At 57.4% G+C, this 19,114-nt stretch overlaps 1 protein-coding gene across 2 annotated transcripts in view; it reads right to left on the bottom strand.

Annotated features, from left to right (window-relative positions):
* The window catches only part of ASAP3 (ArfGAP with SH3 domain, ankyrin repeat and PH domain 3), a 50,224-nt gene extending 31,463 nt beyond the window's left edge, over positions 1–18,761 (bottom strand). The window contains exon 1 of one of the 2 annotated variants that reach the window (XM_051857964.3): positions 18,481–18,761. In XM_051857964.3, the coding sequence (XP_051713924.3) occupies positions 18,481–18,609 (129 nt within the window). In that variant the 5' untranslated portion in view covers positions 18,610–18,761. The remainder of the gene's footprint in view (positions 1–18,480) is intronic. The other variant, XM_051857963.3, reaches the window with a different exon arrangement.
* Between the last annotated feature and the right edge of the window lie 353 nt (positions 18,762–19,114).

The following is a 19,114-nucleotide window of genomic DNA, read 5'->3' as shown; positions in this document are numbered from 1 at the left end:
CATGGTTTGCCCTTCCAGTATCTCTCAATCAATCAGTGCTGACAGTACAACTGCTGGGGGAAGATCAACGAAACTTCGACATTTAAAAGGAGCTCCGTGAGGTCGCTGAATCCTGTTGATCTTTGATCTCCACAGAGCAGATTAAATGATATGGACTACACAGCAGTCGTGATCCCTAAAATCTGATATTGTAATGAGTAAACCGAGTTACACGTAAAACATTTAATTAAACGACATACAAAGTTCAAAAAAACAGGGCTCCTCATTTCTGGGCTTGACTGCCAACTTACAGAGAGTGCGAAAGACGGAGAAACTTGTTCAACTACACCTGGGGATACCACAGTGCACGGTCAGACCTGCGCCACCTGCCTTCCTTCACAAGCGAACTGCAAACCAATAATGATAAAATGGCACGGAGGGGGAATCTTAAAAAACAAGACCTAGGGGGCCGGCGCTGTGGCGTAGCGGGTAAAGCTGCTGCCTGCAGTGCCAGTATCCCATATGGGCGCTGGTTCTAGTCCCGGCTACTCCACTTCCAGTCCAGCTCTCTGCTATGGCCTGGGAAAGCAGTAGAAAATGGCCCATGTGTGAAGACCTGGAAGAAGCTCCTGGCTCCTGGCTTCAGATCGGCACAGCTCTGGCCATTGTGGCCAATTGGGGAGTGAACCAGTGGATGGAAGTCTCTCTCTCTCTCTCTCTCTCACTGTATGACTCTGACTTTTAAATTAATCAATCAATCTTTAAAAAAAAAAAAAAAAAAACAAGACCTAGTGACAAAAGATAAGGTGTGGATTTTTCTTGAGTTCTGATTTTTACAAAATAACCATAGGTAATGCTATATAGCTATAAGGGATTATTATTATTATTGTTCCAGGTTTATTAATAAAACTTCGAGAAAAAAAAACAAAAACAAAAAAACCAAAATAACCATAGGAGACGTCACCACAATTAAGAGACAAGTAGAAATTTGAAAACTGGCGGACTAACGAGTTAGCAGGGGTGGGGAACATCCAGCCCACAGGCCGTGTAAGGTCCATGAGATCACTGGGTCTGTCCCTGCCAAGGCTACCGCAGGCGGGACTCGAGATTCATAGATCTACAGCAGACAGATTTTTAAGTTGATCTGTTCTTAATGGGCCACAAATGACGTTCTAAGAATCCAAGTGGCCCTCGGCAGAAGAAGAGGTTCCCCAGCCCCAGTTCAGGGAGGGAGCATTGCTAACGTGTGGGGTGCAGAATGGCGCTGCAGCGCGTGAACAAAGCAAGGAGCCCTTACTGAGCAGGGCTGTACACTGAACCACTTACAGATGAGATGACGTCATTGAGATCGGCTTCAAAACGAGAGTCGGGGAGGCGGGCAGGGGTGTAGACGGGGCTCACCATCCTGTTCCCTAAATTCTGCACGGGAAGGAAACAGTAGGGGCTGCCAGATGGAAAAACAAGCTTGCCAAAAATGACCGGTAGCTGCTGAAACTGTTTTACCTGTGTCGGAAAAGTTCTGCAACACAAGTTAATAAAAGGAGACAAAGACGCTTATCCTCAGGGCAGCTGGGAACGCGTGCACTCAGCTTCCTGGACTGTCCTTGTCACCTTCGTGCCGCACACTGATCTGGCCCCTTTTCCCTGAATGAGTGCACACGGCTTTCACCAAGAACAAGGGAGTGAGCGTTGCCCGGGGGAGGCAGGAGGAGGCAGAGGCAGCATCCGCCAACTCAGCCTGCCGCCAAATGGCAAGGCCCAACCGCAGAGGACACGAAACAGGAAGAGTGCAGTACGGTGAGCAGACGGGTCTGTTCTGGCCTAATGTCTTGCTGTACCGTGACCCGAGCAAGTCCCCAGCTTCTCTGCACTCCCTATTAGGAGGGGAGGACAGTGCTGATGCGGCCAGGGCCACTGAGAATGGAATCACGCAGGGGCGGGCCTTTGGAGCAGTGGCTGAGACACCTGCCTCCCACCAGCATGCCTGCTTCGGGTCCTGGCTCCTATACTTCTGATCCGGCTTCCCGCTGGGTACACCTGGGAAGCAACAAGTGATGGCTCAGTGCTCGGGCCCCTGCCACCCACACAGCAGACTGGACTGAGTTCCACGTTCCTGACTTGGGCCTGGCCCACCCAGCCCTGGCTGTTGCAGGCGTCTGAGGAGTGAACCAGTGGATAGAAGATCTTTCTCCCTCTACCTTTCAAATAAAGAGAATAAATTAGTGGGGAAAAAAAAAAAAAAAAAAGACTGGGAATGTGTGTCACGCATGCAAAAGTGAGCTGTGCTGTTTGTGTCACGCTCTGTGTTTTCCCGGCCAGCCACCCTGCCACCAGACCCAGAGAAAGGTGGGGAGCCCCCACGGGGCCTTCCTGGGTGGCCGATAAGGAGGGTAAAGGGTGGGATGTGGAAGTGTCTGCTAGCAGCCTACCTGGGGCCATCCCAACGCCATCTACTGGGGAGCCTCAAGTTTGCAGACCTGCCCCTCTCCATCCTAGTGGGGCACAGGAAGGGGACAGGATAAAGTCTCCAACAAGGTCTCTGGCACTCAGGAGGAGCTTGCCACGCTCGCTGAGTGCCTGGTTGTCTGCTGGGCCCCGTGCAGGCCTGGCCCATGCCCTCAAGGGGCTCACAGCCCAGTCGGGGAGTCAACAGGGAGGAGGAGGTGCCTGCTGAGGGCGGAGGAAGCCTTGGCACCCCGGGACAGGAGGGCAGCTTAGAGGAGCACCCTCCCCATTCTGGGATGAAGGGATTTTCTTCATCAGTCTTGAAAACAAGGGGCAGGCATTTGGCCTAGTGGTGGAGACACCCACACCCCACATTGGAAAGTCCCTGGGTTCAGTTCCTGGCTCCGCTTCCAATTCCAGCTCCCACCAATGCAGATGCCGGGAGGCGGCAGTGATGCCTCAGCTGGCTGGGTTCCAGTCACCCACGTGGGAGGCCTGGACTGAGTTCCCGGTGCCTGGCTCCAGCCCTGGCCATTGTGTGCGTCTGGGGAATGAACGAGAGAAAAAGACGCTCCCCTGTCTGTCTGTCTCTTTCTGTTTCTCTCAAATAAAAACAAACAAATGCAGAGACAGGGGCTGGGCAGAGCAGAGGTGTCCCTGCCAAGTCCCAGGCAGGAGCCCGAGCACGCACCGGGAACAGCCCGGAGTCTGGCAGGGCCAGCAGGGAAGTGGCCAGCAGCGAGGAGCAGGGCCCCAGACAACCAGCCGAGGGAGCGTGCCAAGCGAGGGCCAAGCGAGGGCCAAGCGAGAGCGAGGGCGGCCAGCCGCACCCACGGCGCTCCCACGCGCCAGGCTTTACCTGGCACTGACTCACTCTGTGCTGTTTCACGGGGCCCTTCCAAAGCCCAGGAGTCTGCAGACAGGGAAACTGAGATGGAGGGAAGACACGGCCCAGGCCCCCACGAACGTGGGGGAGCCCGACTCAGCCCCAGGCGGGTAGGCGCCAGACCATGCTTTGCCCCAAAAGCCGTGCTCTAGTGCTCTTCAAGAGGTTTAGTTTACTTATTTAGCTGAGAGGGAGAGAGAGACAGCACGGAAGGGATCTTCTGTCCACGGGTTCACCACTCAAACGGCAGACGCCAGGAGCTAGGAACTCCCAGAAGCAGAGCAGCCGGGACTGGAACTGACGCGCCATACGGGATGCCACCATCAGGTGTTGGCTGAGCCCACTGCACCACAGCGCCGGCCTCCACGCTCTGGTTTTTACCCTCTAAGTGATCACATAGTTCACCAGAGGTGGACTGCTGGTGGGAATGGGAGTCTGTACAGTGCTGTGGAGAGCAGCACGGGGGCTGGTGCTGTGGCACGGCTGGCTGAACCGCCAGCCTGCAGCTTGGGCATCCCACAGGGGCACTCGTCCGAGTCCCGGCTGGTCCACTTCCAATCCAGCTCTCTGCTGATGTGTCTGGGATAGCAGTGGAAGCTGGCCGAGGGGCTTGAGCCCCCCACGCACGTGGGAGGCCTGAATGAAGTTCTGGGTTCCTGGCTTCAGTCTGGACCAACCTGGCTGTTGTGGATATTTGAGGACTGAACCAGTGGATCAAAGTTCTCTTTCTCTCCCTATCTCTCCCTCTCTGTGTGTCACTCTACTTTTCAAATAAATAATTTTTAAAACTTGAGGGGAAACTGGTTGTGGTGCATTACTGTGATGAACATATGATACTTATCTGGGATGTTAATAATAGGGGAAACTGGGTGTGTGGTGAATGGGCACTTTGAACTATGTCACAATTTTTTTATAAATTTACATTACTGAGGCTGGTGTTGTGGTACAGCAGGTAAAGCCGTCGCCTGTGTTGCTGGCATCCCACACGGGTGCCAGTTTGAGTCCTGACTGATCCACTTCCGATCCAGCTCCCTGCTAATGGCATGGGAAAAGCAGTAGAAAGAAAATGGCCAAGTGCTTGGGCATCTGCACCCACAAGGGAGACGTCAATGAAGCTCCTGGCTGCGGTCTGGCCCAGCCCTGGCTGTTGCGGCCATCTGGGGAGTGAACCAGTGGATGGAAGATCTTTCTCTGTAACTCTGACTTTCAAATAAAATAATATTTTTTTAACTATTTGGAAATAAAAAGTTTATTTTTTTTAAAAGGTTCACCTCCAGGGCTTAGGTGTGGCCTTATGTCCAAGCAAGAAAAAGTGGTGCAGCCGTGTCCCTGGGGCACCACAGGGTGACCAGGGAACGCAGCCCAGCCCTGACCGGGAGCAGGTCACCCAACAGGAAGAACTCCAGTTCCAAGCTCCCAGAACAAGTCTGTGACCCACATGACTTGAACTCTGCCCCATTTACCAGGTGCTCGCTTTATGATCCTGTCTACCGCTTCCAACACCCCGTGCAGTAGTTATTATCCCCCCATTTTACGGATGAGGAAATCGAGGCTGGGGTAGGTTAGACAACTGCTCAAGATCATAGAGGAAGCTCCAGGAAGTGTAGAGCCCTCGGCCTCCAAGCCGTCGCTTAGTATCAGGCTGCCTTCATTAAACCACGGTGACGGCGTTCCACCCCTCCCAGCCCAGCAGTCTTTGTAAGGATCCCTGTGCATGGCTGTCGGGAGGTGCATTTCCTAGTGGGGGTGTCAGGCATCTCCGGAGGGCATGCAGACATCAGCTGAGGCTTGGCCCTCCCAGGCCTTGGCATAGGGCTGGAAGCCGCAGAGCCCTGGGCTGGGAGAGCTGAGTTTCAGGCCAGTCGCTGCCATGAGCGGTCCGCACGCCTCCAAGCCTGCTCCTTCCTCCTCCCCTGCCTATTTAGGCTGACGGTCATCAGCTCCCAATCTCCTGCAGCTCAGTGTTCTGGGCTGAGTGGGGGTCCACTGTGTCCTGCCAGCTGCTCCAACCTCAGCCACCAGCAGCAGGCACATTCTCCAAAGAGGTTCTCATCCGGCTGCACCCCACCCCAACCCTGAGAGGCCCGGCTGAGGCAGTCAGGGGAGGGCAGGGCTCTCCTGCCTTCCCCTCGGACTCTCTGTTAAGAAGGGAGGCCCTGGCCAGGCCTGCCCACAGCCCATGGCTACACTGCAAGGCCTGGAAGCCAGGATCCGGGGCCATCTTAGCCCATCGGTGGGGCGAGGGGGACCCTACCCAGTCTCCCTCCCTCCCCGGGCCCGTGTCTGGAATGAAGGGGCTGGGCGGCGACAGGGCAGGCTCCTGCCGCTCTGACATTTATTAGTTCAGGATCCCGGGGCCTCTCACTGTTTTCCTTCCCGCGCCCCCAGCTCGGGCCTCCGCAGACGGCTCCCCAGCCCGGGCACCTGTCCAGCCCCACCGGCTCGGCCTCATCGGCTCCCCTTACAAGGGCGGTGGACAGCAGGGAGGCAGAGGGGCTGCAGAAAGGGAGCCGCGCCCTCAGGGAAAGCTGAGGTCTCTGCAAACCCCGCGTTTCCTGGCGGGGATTTTCCTCGGGAGACTGCTCGGCAGGGATGAGCTAAGAGACCAAGAACTTTGCTGGACGAGCGAGCGCGGAAGATTCCCGCCCGACCCCTGGCCCCACGCCCTGGATTCCGCCCAGCCCGGGGAGATGGCCTGGCCCGCCCTCTCGGACACAGCAGCAAGGGGTCCCACCCTCTGGCCCCCTTTTCGGCCAGGACCATCCCCTCAGGGCTCCGGATCTGGGTTTGCTGTGCAGCACTAATCCCACAAACACTTGGCGATTTCCTAACGTGCGAGGTGCTTGCAGCCGCCGGCCCTCTGCTCAGGCTGCTGCTCCCGCTCTCTCCAGTGAGCACCGCCCCTCCCTGACTCAGCCCTCAGACCCCCCTCCCAGCACAGCAGAACCGACCCTGGCTACCTTTGTGCCGCTAGTACCCATTACAGACAGGGCACTGTGGCTGTCACACACCCCACGCATCTGACCTTGATGGGGCTGAGAATTCTAGAAGGACAGGGATCGGCTCATTTGCAGGGCTTGGCACATGAGCATCAATAAACATTTGTGGAAAGAATGAATGAATAGCCGGCGCCGCGGCTCACTAGGCTAATCCTCCACCTAGCGGCGCCGGCACACCGGGTTCTAGTCCCGGTCGGGGAGCCGGATTCTGTCCCGGTTGCCCCTCTTCCAGTCCAGCTCTCTGCTGTGGCCAGGGAGTGCAGTGGAGGATGGCCCAGGTGCTTGGGCCCTGCACCCCATGGGAGACCAGGAGAAGCACCCGGCTCCTGGCTTCGGATCAGCGCGGTGCGCCGGCCGCAGCGCACCAGCCGTGGCGGCCATTGGAGGGTGAACCAACGGCAAAAGGAAGATCTTTCTCTCTGTCTCTCTCTCTCACTGTCCACTCTGCCTGTCAAAAAAATTAAAAAAAAAAAAATGAGTGAATGTTACCGGGCTCCCTGGAACAGAAAAGGCAGCAGGGGTTAAGAATGTCTGCTGTCATGCCACATTGTCCTAAGTATCCGAATTCCAGTACTCAGCTGCGTGACCCGGGGCAAGTGACTGAACTTCTCTGAGCCTCTGTTCCCATCTGGCAAATGGGATAATAACAATACCATCTCCTAGGACAAAGCCCAGCGCGTGGCATGCAGGAGGGCTCCTCCTGCCCAGGAGATACCACCGCTGTGTCCCCAGGCTGCCGGGCCAGCGGAATCATCTGAATTGTTTAAAATCGATCAATCGGTCAACGATCAATCAGGATTCCAGGGCCTCACTGCAGAGGCCCCGGAGGGGAGGAGCCAGGCTTCGCCAGTTGATTGAGCAGTGAAGCCCGGCTCTGCGGCCAGCTCCACGTCCGATTCCTGCTCCGACCCCTTACCGCTGGCAGAGCTGCCAGGTTCCCAAAAATACAAACAGAACTTGCAGCTCCGAATTTCAGATCATTTTTAGGATAAGACTGTCCCAGACATCACACGGGCAGCCTGTATGTTATTCGTCAACTCAGCTTAACAGGCTCCGTCACCTCTCTACACCTTACACATCTCTTATGTGGGGTTCATACGAGTTAATACACAGAAAATGCTTATAACATTGCCTGGCATTTTGCTGTTGATTTTTTTTAGATTATGTATTTATTTATTAGAGAGACAAAGGCAGGCAGAGTTCCATCTGCTGTTTCACTCTCCAAATGCCTGCCTACAGATGGAGCTGGGCCAGGCTGAAACTGGGAGCTCAATCCAGGTCTCCCATGTACGTGGGTGACAGGGACACTACTTAAGCCATCACCTGCTGCTTCCCCGGATGCATGTTAGCAGGAAGCGGGAATCATGGTGGAGCCAGGACTTGAACCCGGGCACTCCAATACAGGATGCAGGTGTCCCTGCTGGCATCTTAACCAGGAGGCCAAGTGCCCACCTGTTCGTATTTTTAATGCTTTTAAGGCAACACAGACAGCACGGATGAACGTTGAAAGCATGGTGTTCACTGCAAGAAACCAGGCAGAAAAGGCCACATGTTGCAGGATTCCATTTGCAGGAAACGCCCAGAATAGGTGAATGAATCCGTGGAGACAGAAAGTTGCCAGGACTTGGGGGTGGGGTGGAGGGCTTGGGGAGTGACCATGAATCAGCGCAGGCTTGCTTTTCAGGGTGATGGGAATGTTCCAGAATTACACAGTGGTCATGACTGCACAGCACTGTGAACACACTGAAGACTGCTAAACTGTGTGCTCTCGGATGGCTGCCACAGTGCGTTTTTCTACCTAAAAGCAACTCAGAGGGTTGCAATGTGCAGTCAGGGCGGAACACCTTCGGGCAGGCTCTCAGCAAATGCCTGCCGGACACACGGAAGGATGAGACGGAGCAAGCAGCGGAGTAGAGGGAAGACCCCACCTCGCCCCAGAGCGGCCTCAGCACCATGTCCCCGGGACCTCCGTGGCACACAAGGTTTCTCTTCTAGCTTGGGTGTCAGAGCCACGCCATTCTAGTGCTCACGGCAGTTACTTTCTCGTCTCTCTGTCTGGTTCCTGATCTCTTTACTCTGTGTGCAGGTTTACTTGGGCTTTTAGCTAAAGGAATTTTGACAAAGTATTAAGCACCTGTTATACGCCAGGTTATACGCTACATGCTCTCTGTGTGATTCCCCCCAAACAGACCAACAAGAGAGCTATCGTCATCCTTGACTGACAGATGGAGAAACTGAGATTCAGAAAGGTTAAGTCATTCGCCCGAGGTCACATGGCCAGCAGGAATGCAAAGCCAGATCTGTCTGAACCTAGCCACATCCTTCCATGCTGAGGGCTACCAATCATCCTCCGATGATTGACTCTTTCTCCTCCCCAGCTGGGGACCCTGTCCAGCTGCTCTGTGTCCTCGGAACCTGCCTCTGTGCCCAGCAGGTGTTCCGTGAACACGGGTGAATGGATTACTGACCAGACGAGCACATGCAATAACTCAGCCCAACAGTGTTCACCCTGACTGCTCCTCAGAGTTCAGGGCGCTTGGAACTGCTCACCAGCCTGGGCCTCACCCCCGGGAGGTTCCAACTCAGGAGGTCTGGGTGGGGCCTGAGGCTCTTCAAAGCGCGGTCAAGGTCTAAAGTTAGAGAACCTTCAGCAGCTGTTCTCAGCTCAGCCGCGCAAGCTCTCCAAAGCGTGTGCGGTGAGCCCGGGCCCAAGCGCTCAGCCCACCCGGGGGCCCCTCGGCACCACCTGCCAGGGGATCACACTCGTCGGCGCAGATCTTGAAACTTTTGAAACCCAAAGAAACTCTGAAACACTTTTGTGTGATCTAATCGTCTGCAGGGAAAGCAAGTATCTTCCTTCTGGTCTGCCCTGAAGTGCCAGCTTCTGTCCCCAGATCTGCCAGCGGCACCTGAGTGGCCAGAAACAGCGGAGCAGGCAAGGAAGCGAGCCTGGAAGGAGTGTGAAACAAGGGGAGAGGGGCAGCTCAGCGAGAGGACGGGCCGACAAGGCCGGGAGGACCCTGGCCGGCTCGCGGGCGGCTGATGGGGAAGACGCTGCTGGGTGGGCAGCTGGGTTCCAAGCCCATCCCTGGTCCCCAGCCGCACCGGCACCTCGGGCCCCCTCCTCAGACCAGCCCAGGCCAGTGTGGAGGGAAAGGGCACTAAACCTGCCCTGAAGGTACCGAGGGCCTCCACGTGGCCAAAGCCAGGGGTCTGTGTTGTCTTTCTTTTAACTTATTGTCATTTAATTTTTCAATTTGAGAGACAGAGAGAGAAAAAGGGAGTTGACCAGCTCACTTCTAAGTGCCCACAACAGCCAGGGTTGGATTGGGGCCAAACCTGGGAGCCCTAAGAACTCAATCCAGGTCTCCCTTGTGGGTGGTGGGAACCCAAATACTCCAGCATCACGGCTGCCTCCCAGGGGGTGCCTAGCCAGGAAGCTGGAGCTGGGAGTTGAGCTCAGGGCGCCAATGTAGGATGCCAGGAGGAGCTAAATGCCGGCCCTTTGTCTTCCTTTACCCCCTGCGCGGGAGAGCACAGCTCCAGGAGCTGGGCCTCTCCCCCACGCCTCTCCTGGCTCTGGGCCCTGAACTCTCCTGAGTTCCTTCTTTTTGGCTGGCAGCTCCTTCAGCCCCCCTTCTTAACCCCTCTTCCTGTCCCGCTGTCCCTATACTGGGGCTCCCCAGAGCTTGGCCAGGGCCCCCTGCATTCCTCCCTAGGTAACCTTACCCATTCCCAGCATGTGCAAACGTGCTTCATGGCCCCTGTGTGGACGGGAGTCTCTGGGTTCTGGTCTAAATGCAGATCCCCAGATCCCCAAGGCCACCGGCCATCTCTTGAGCCACCAGCCATCAACCTCCTGTGGGGAGTGACCTGTGTGCAAGCAGAAAAGGTCAAGTTTCTGGCTCACACCGGGCTCAGGCATCAGAGGCCCTCGCTGCAGACTCTGGCTCAGGTGCAGGGATGGGGTCAGATCCCCTCTCGTGCGGGCAGCAGCAGCGGTCCCAGGCCCAGTGTCCCAGTGAATGCTGTGGCATTCAGTGAAAGGCGGCAGCGGCCTGCCAGAGTGGCTCGGAGTTGTGCTTCCGGCTGGGATCCTGCCTGCTGCCCAGCCTCAACCCTCCAGCTTCCCAGAAACTCTGCGAACCTCTGAGCGTTCCCTTCCAGCGACTTCCCGCTCTGCGACACACAGCTCAGGCTGTTGCCTGCAGTAAGAAGCCTGAGTCCGTGCGCAGAGCCGTCTGGGCAGGACGCGACATGATGCTCACCCGGACCCAAGTCTGAAATGCACCAGGGCAGCGCGGACGACGCTCAGGCGAGCCCCTCCCGCCCTCCGCGCTCCAGACTGGGACACCCAACGGCCTTCCGGGCAGCTCCGCTCGGACATCCAAAGACCCAGAAGACAACGCGCAGAACTCCTGGCTTCCCCTTCTCATCAGAAACTGGAAAACCGTTCTCGACCGTCCCCAACAACAGGCCCTCACTCCATCAACACATCTTGATGGTACTACTTAGAACCCGCCCACTGTTCTCCTCGACCAATCACAACCCCACACACACCTCCCACAACGGCCTCCTCGGGTCCTCCCTGGGCCTCCCCAGCTCAGTCTCCATCCAGCAGCCGATGGGACCCTTTCTAAGTGGATCAAGCCGCTGGAAAGTCCAAAGGCACTGGCACGGCCTAGGAGCTTCAGTTTGACACAGCTCCCGGCGAGTCTCCAGCTCATCTGCTGTCCCCGGTGATCCACCCCTAGGCTTCTGCCCCTTGGCCTCCTTTCAGCCTCACACATCCTGTCCTTTAGGTTCTGCACTGCCTCAGGGCTCTGCCTAAGCCGCTGGCTGCATCTGGACTGCCCTACACCATTATTCTCTGTGAACGCTTTCTCGGTTGGCTGACTTTCCCTGACTTGTCGTCCAGACACTATTTCCTGAACATCTACTATGGGGCAGTGGTAAATCCTAGGGCTACAACCATGACATTTGATTCCAGTCTCACAGAAGTCAAAATCTATTGAGAAAGCAAAATTTAATAAAAATACTTACACGAGGCCGGCGCCACAGCTCACTAGGCTAATCCTCCGCCTTGCGGCGCTGGCACACCGGGTTCTAGTCCCAGTCGGGGTGCCAGATTCTGTCCCGGTTGCCCCTCTTCCAGGCCAGCTCTTTGCTGTGGCCCGGGAGGGCAGTGGAGGATGGCCCAAGTCCTTGGGCCCTGCACCCCATGGGAGACCAGGAGAAGCACCTGGCTCCTGCCATCGGATCAGCGCGGTGCGCCGGCCACAGCGCGCCGGCCGCAGCGGCCATTGGAGGGTGAACCAACGGCAAAGGAAGACCTTTCTCTCTGTCTCTCTCTCACTGTCCACTCTGCCTGTCAAAAAAAAAAAAAAAAAAACTTACACGAATAACTTTATCTACAACGCGTGCCGTCAGGGAAGAGGCAGTGCTGGTAGGGAGACTGAGCTAGAGCAGAAGCCGAGAGGCCAGTGGGGGGGCTGCGGCTGTGCTCCAGGGGGGACACACTGGTGGCCCGGACTAGGGCAGGCTGCAGAGATGCTCAGAAGGCCACACTGATGACCCCTGGGGATGAAGGATACACGTGCAGGTGCGAGGCTTCCGCCTTGTGTAGTGGATGGAGGCGCCCTTGCCTGGAAGGGAGCCCTGGAAGGCCAGCCCCGGGGGAATAGTCCTGGATGGGGTCTAAGGGAAACCATCAGGTGAGTGGCAGGAAACGAAGCCCTAGGCTGGAGACACAACGTGTGAGTCACCTGGAAGCCAGAGGTGTGGACGCGACTGCCTGGAGACGGCGAGGAGGAGGCCCAGGACCAGACCTGGAGGAAGGCGGCCTCTGTGCCACTTCGCACAGTGTACAGTCACTTCCTGCTCGCCTGCATCCTGTCTCTTCCTCAGAGGACTGGAAGCTCCACGGGGCCTAACACGGGGCCTGGCACAGAGCAGTGCCCAGGTGCTATGCCTGCTGTGGCCTCTGGCAGGGCCAGGCTCATCTACTCCTCGGGCCGCAGGATCAGATGCATGGGTCGCCACCGCCCAGCAAGGAAGTCCAAACACCTAAGCAGCACGAAGGCCCCACCGGTCTCAGCATTCCAGGCCAGCCTCTCAGTCCCCTCGCCCCCTCTAGGCATCGGTTCCCCATCTTAAAAGAGGATTCCTAGCTGATCTCTTACCTAAAAGGGTCCCTTGGCCCTGACACCCTAGTTTCCTGTGACCTGCCCAGGGTCCTCCCTGCAGGACTGCACAACCCAGGATGGGATCCCCCAGCCTTCCAAGCCGGGGCAGTGTGTGTCAATGCATTTTTACAGGAAAATAAACACAGACCTATTACAAAGCCAACCAGAAAGATATCGACCAGCGTGAGCACGGTGCCTCCCCTGCCAGCGAGGATCTGCCATGCACACTTCTGGGAGGATTTCCAGGCCCCGCCCCGCTGCGCTGAGACGAGCCCCCCGCACAGGGAAGGGCTCTGTGGCCGTGCTTCCCCTGCCTGAGTCTATCGCCCGTGCCTTCTGCTGATGAAACCAGGGGTGGAGACCCGGCTGCTGGATGCACTCCAGGTGCTGGGCTGGGCTGCCAGTCTCTGCCAGGAACTTGAAAGTGGGACACGGGACTGGCTCAGTTACCTGTAGACACTGGACCGGGGAGGTCATGTGCATGGGGGGGCTGCCGCTGCACTTCGGGGCCCGGGTGATGACCAGGCAGCAACAGCACTGAGCAACTGCGCAGAGAGGGCGAGGAAGCCGACGCCCCAGACTCCAGCGCCACTCCCCACCTCTCCCGGCTGCTCTGCAGGTCCGCCAGGCGCCCGCCCATCTCTCAGACAAATTTCCCTTCGCAGAAGCAAGCTGGAGAGGATTCACATTTCTGGCAAGCACTGTCTAGGAGTACTGCATTTTTACACGAAAATAAACACAACCTATTACAAAGCCACCTGTGAAATTCACAAGAGCATTAGAAATTGAGCATGACTCTCTGTCTCTTCTCTCTAACTCTGCCTGTCAAAAAAATAAATAAATAAAAAGAAATTGAGCATGACATCTTCTCTAAAATAAGAGTCAAAAGAGTCACGGAAGAAAAGATAACTTCAGGGCCGGTGCTGTGGTGCAGCGAGTAAAGCCGCCATCTGTGGCGCCGGCATCCCTCGTGGGCGCTGGTTCAAGTCCCAGCTGCTCCACTTCCGATCCAGCTCCCTGCTAATGCACCTGGGAAAACAGCAGAAGATGGCTCAAGTGCTTGGGCCCCTGCACCCATGTGGGAGACCTGGAGGAAGCTCCTGGCTCTTGGCTTTGGCCTTTCAAATAAATCAACAAATCTTCCAAAAAAAAAAAAAAAGGCACCTTGTTAAAGCGATTGTTAAAAGAAACCTTTTCTTCAGTAAAAGCTACACTGTACTATAAACCTTCATGCCAATGGAGGCAAACACCCACAGGCAAACACCCACGCTGAGCACCAGCTGTAGTCTGTGGTGAGGACGCGCACTTGGCAGCGTCAGGCACCTCGGGGAAGAGCACGGGCTGTCTTGTGGAATGTTTTTTCTAAAAACTTTTAAAGTGTTTTAACTGATTTCTTATCATTTTATCTGAAAGGCAGAGCACACAGACAGAAGGCGATCTTCTGTCCTCTGGTTCACTCCCCAATGACCGCAACAGCCAGAGACGGGCCAGGCCAAAGCTGGGAGTCCAGAACTCAATCCGGGTCTCCCTCATGGGTGGCAGGGACCCAAGTCCTTGAGCCATCACCTGCTGCCTCCCAGGGTGCGCATTAGCAGGAAGCTGGAGTTGGCAATGGAACTAGGACTCAAATCCAGGCACTCTAATACGGGATGCGCCGGTCCCGAGTGGCATTTTTTTTTTTTTTTTAACAGGCAGAGTGGACAGTGAGAGAGAGAGACAGAGAGAAAGGTCTTCCTTTGCCGTTGGTTCACCCTCCAATGGCTGCCGCGGCCGGCGTGCTGCGGCCGGCGCACCACGCTGATCCGATGGCAGGAGCCAGGTACTTATCCTGGTCTCCCATGGGGTGCAGGGCCCAAGCACCTGGGCCATCCTCCACTGCACTCCCTGGCCACAGCAGAGAGCTGGCCTGGAAGAGGGGCAACCGGGACAGAATCCAGCGCCCCAACCGGGACTAGAACCTGGTGTGCTGGCGCCGCAAGGCGGAGGATTAGCCTAGTGAGCCGCGGCGCCGGCCTCCGAGTGGCATCTTAACCACTGTGGCAAATGCCTGCCCCAGGAAATTTTTTAAGCTAGAAATTATATCCCCGGTCCACTTAAACTTTATTTCTTATATATATAAATGCAAGTCTTTGACGATCCTGCATTTGTGACTGCTTCACCCGAGCCCCAGTGCGACCTGTGTACTCACTAGCAGTTTGAGATGCCACTATATGGCATACATTTTCAGCTCTGGTCTAAAGGGTTTACTTGGTTCCTAATATGCTCTCTTCCCATAGGTCTCTGAATTCACTTCTCTCCACCAAATGGGGTTCATCTATTTTCTTTTTAGAAGTTTTACATTAGGGCTGGCACTGTGGTGTAGTAGGTTAAGCCTCTGCCTGCAGTGCCAGCACCCCATATTGCTGCCGGTTCTAGTCCCAGCTGCCCCTCTTCCCATCCAGCTCTCTGCTTATGGCCTGGGAAAGCAGTCGAAGACGGCCCAAATGCTTGGACCCCTGCACCTGTATGGGAGACCCAGAAGAAGCGCTTGGCTCCTGGCTTCAAATCAGCTTAGCTCCGGCTGTTGCAGCCATTTGGGGAGTGAGCCAGCAGATAGAAGACCTCTCTCTCTCTCTCTCTCTCTCTCTCTCTCACACTGCCTCTCAAATAAATAAATCTTAAAAAAAAAAAAAAAGTTTTGCCTCCTCCAGGAAGTTCTCCTTGACTGCAGCAGTCCTCATTCATTGCTCCCTCCCTTCTCTCCTTCCCCACTGGTCTCTTAGGATACTGACTGCACCTTTCTCTGGGACCTCGGGATAGATCCCTGGGTTCCCACTCATCTCCCTAAGACGGGCCACATCTCCCTAAGTAGTATTTTTATGCCCTTGGTGCCTAACAGAGATGGCATGGAGAACCGGACAGAATACAGGTAGAGTCACAGACTCACTATGTGACACAGGGCAGCTGTCTCAACCTCCCTGGGCCCACTGCCACCTATGTCAACGACCCTCAGTGAGACATGGATGTAAGCCCCCCCTCTCCGTTTGCACAGTGTTTCACAATTAAAAACATGAAACCTTCACAGGGCAGAGAAGTAAGCAGGGAGTGATTCTAAGACCCATTTTCAGGTTGGAGTAACTGAGGTCCAGGGAAGTTACAAAGAGAGGACAGACAGATGGAGTTTAGAAGGAAAGCAAACAGGGGGGATGCGCTGTGCCATAGCGGGTAAAGCCAGCACCATAGGTGGTGGCATATGGGTGCTGGTTCAAGTCCCAGCTGCTCCACTTCTGATCCAGCTCTCTGCTATGGCCTGGGAAAGAAGTGGAAGATGACCCAAGTCCTTGGGCCCCTGCACCTGCATAGGAGACCCGGAAGAAGCTCCTGGCTTCAGATCAGCACAGCTCTGGCCATTGCAATCAACTGGGGAGTGAACCAGTGTATGGAAGACCTATCTCCCCCCCCCCCCACCTCTCTGCCTCTCCTTCTTTCTCTGTGTAACTCTGACTTTCAAATAAATAAATCTTAAAAAAGAAAAAAAAGAAAGCAATCAAGCAAGCGAAGAGGAGCAGTTGAATGCCTGGGTAGAAGCAGCAGCTTTGCCAAATGCCAACCGTGAGGGCACGCACGGGCCTCTCGGCCTCTTCAGTGAGGAAGGCCCAGGCTGATCCACCTTCCAGGTCCCTTCTCCCCGGCATTCCGGGGTCTTGTAAGCTGCCCAGGCTCCCAGGCTCCTTCCCAGCAGAGCTGCAAAAAACAGGACTGCGAGGCCCAGGACAGGGCCCCCAGTGACTGCAGGGAACCAGCCAGGGCTGGGAGACGGAGTTCAGAATCAGCAGGGGCAGTATGTGTTAAGACACCAGCTCCGATGCCCACATCCCATATCAAAGAGGCCGAGTTCACGTCCCGGCTCCCCTCCGGCTTCCCGCTGCCTGCTGAGGCTCACCCTGGGAGGCACCAGCGATGGCTCAAGTACTTGGGTCTCTGCCACTCACACGGGAGGCCTGGCTTGAGTTCCTAGCTCCTGGCTTTGTCCTGGGCCAGGCTTTTGCCAGCATCTGGAGGATGAACCAGGAGACAGGAGATCTCTGCTTCTCTCTCTGCCTTTCCAATAAAACAAACAAATGAATACAAATTCTGGTAAAAAGAATCAGTTGCATTTGGATTCAGTGGAGCTCCGAGCCTGGTGGTGGTGGTGGGGGTTAGTCATACCCAGAAGTGGGTTGGTGGGGAGCTGCAGCATCAAACTACATGCAAACACGACGTAATACCAACACGTAAACACAATCGCAGAACCAAACAGGAAGCCTCAGGGAAGCCTAATCCAAAGGTCAGAATCTAACTCTCTGGGCACTGAAGTGCTTGGGGAAAAGCTGTGTTTGGGTGCTGCGAGCCTTTCTGTTGCAAAAGCGAACCCTTGCAGGCGCCGGCCCAGAGACCTGAAGGTCAAGAGGCTGGGTCTTGTCTGGCCTGAACTGGGGCAAAGCTGAGCCAGGGCTAGAGCCTGCTGCGGCCTCCAGCCCACTCTGGGGGCCCCTCCCCCAACACAAACTGCTTACACACACAAAGCCAGGCCAGGCCAGGCCAGGCCAGGCACACCAGCATCCAGAGGTGCTTCTGGCCAGGGCAAGGGTTCAGAGTGCAGCCCCTTCTCCTGCTCCAACAAACAGCCTGGACGTGAGGGGGCACCGTGAAAAGCCCTCACGGTGCCCAGGACACTGGACTCTCCAAGGACAAGAGTTGCGAGGCTGTCAAGTCAGACCCTCCCCAAGATGTGGCTGCAAGACCTAGCTCCCTGGAGCCTCCAGTAAAAGCCTACCCATGTTCACAGCCAGTGGGCTCCAAACAGCTGTTCTGCCCAAGGTCGGACGCCGAACTTCAGGAGCAGGTCCTGACCTTAATTAGAACACGCTCCCTTTCACAAGGCGAGGCCCTGTGAGACAAATGAGGACCCAGGAGACCCGAGCCCTGCCTCTTCAGAGGTGCCTCCGTCAACGGGCTCAGCATCATTCCAAGATTATCCAAGAGGCACACTGGACACACGCCGCCTCAGTAAACACCCATTGCCCCGGCTCCCGCAGCTGACCGACCGCAGAGCCAGAATCCAAACGCGGGTCGGCCTCCTCCTTTCCAAAGTGAGCCAAGGAGACCTGGGGACCGAGGGTCTGCAACCAGGGGAGAAGAGGCGGAGAGATGCCCCAAGGCACACTGGCCCAGGGTGCTGGGTGCTAGGAGCTTTGCATCTGCCACGCGGTAGAAGTGGCTGCTCCGGAAACTTCTGGCGAAAGATGGAAGGCTGGAGCCGCTGCCCAGGTTCCAGCCACCCAAATTCAGGGCATCCTCTTTGGAAGGGAACTGCAAAAACACATTATGCTACGCTGGCCCACAGCCACAGGGCATCTGCAGGAGGGCCCGGGAAAGCCGGACAGGTCCGGAGCTGGAATGAACTCCAGGGAGCAGGGGAATGGGGTGGGGCAGCCTGCGAGGGCGAGGAAGAAAAAGGCCTGGGACGCTCTGCCGGGAAAGACAAAGAGGGGAGGGGAGCCGCTCAACTCGCCAGCAGCCGGCCAAGGTGAACCCTGGCTCCGGGCGCCTTCCCCTTCGCACTCGTTCCACCGCGCGAGCCAAGCCTCCGCACCCGCGGCAGGGGAAGGGCGCCTTCCCCGCAGCCCCGAGCAGTCAGTTCGGGACCGAGGCGGCGGAGCCCGCTTCTCCGAAGGAGAGCGACGTGGGGGGCACACTGGCGGGGCGAAGACTCGGAGCGGGACGGCGCGCTCGGCCGGAGCGTGCGGGCCCCGTCCCCCGCCCAAGGCGATCGGTCATCCGGAGGACTCGCCCCCCCCCCCCCGCGCCAGGGCCCCTCGACCGTGAGAACGCCGACGTTGGAGATGCGCTCGGTTCCCAGCGATCCGGGGCGGGGGGCGGGTTTCTGGGGGCTCCAGTCACGCCTGGGAAGGTCATGGCCGGGCCCCGCGCCCACCCCGGGTCGCTCCCTCCTCGGCGCCCTCACCTCTTCGCGCGCCAGCGCCGCCCCCCGGCACCGGGGCATCTTGGCGGCGAAGGCGGCGGCCCCGACCGGGGAGCCGAGGTCCTCCGCGGTGACGGCCAGGAACTCTGCGACGCTGAGCTGCTCGGGCATGGCGGGTGCGGGGCGGGGGCACCGGGGCTGCTGGAGCGGGGCGCCGAGGGGCGCTGCGCTGCACCGCGCTGGGCCGGCCTCACCGCCCGCCGCGGGCGCCGTCGGGGCCTCCGCACGCCCCGCCCCCGGCCCGCCCCTTCGCTCCCCACCTTAGTCCGGACTGCCCCGCCCCGGCCCCGCACGGGCCTCCGAGGCTCCGCCCCTGAAAGACCCGCCCCCGGCCCCTCGCCTTACTCCCCGGCTCCGCCCCCGCGGGGGTGCCGCCCTCCAGCCCCGCGCAGGCCTCCTGGGCCCCGCCTCCAGGGCTCGCAGCCTCTGAGAACCCCGCCTTCGGCCGCGCGTCCAACTGCAGGCTCCGCCCCCAGCGCCGCAGCCCCGCCCCAGCCTCGCTAGGACCTCCTCCGCCCCGCTCCCCTCCACCGCTCCGCCCCCTTCGTAGCGTCCCCGGGAGCCTCTCAAGTGCGCGGCGGCGGGTCTGTCCCGCAAGTCTCCTCAGGACCCGCGC

Source organism: Oryctolagus cuniculus, chromosome 7 (genome assembly GCF_051225735.1).
Source record: "Oryctolagus cuniculus isolate XC-2025 breed Fujian yellow rabbit chromosome 7, ASM5122573v1, whole genome shotgun sequence".
Taxonomy (NCBI): Eukaryota; Metazoa; Chordata; class Mammalia; order Lagomorpha; family Leporidae; genus Oryctolagus; species Oryctolagus cuniculus.
This window is presented reverse-complemented; position numbering and strand designations above follow the sequence as displayed.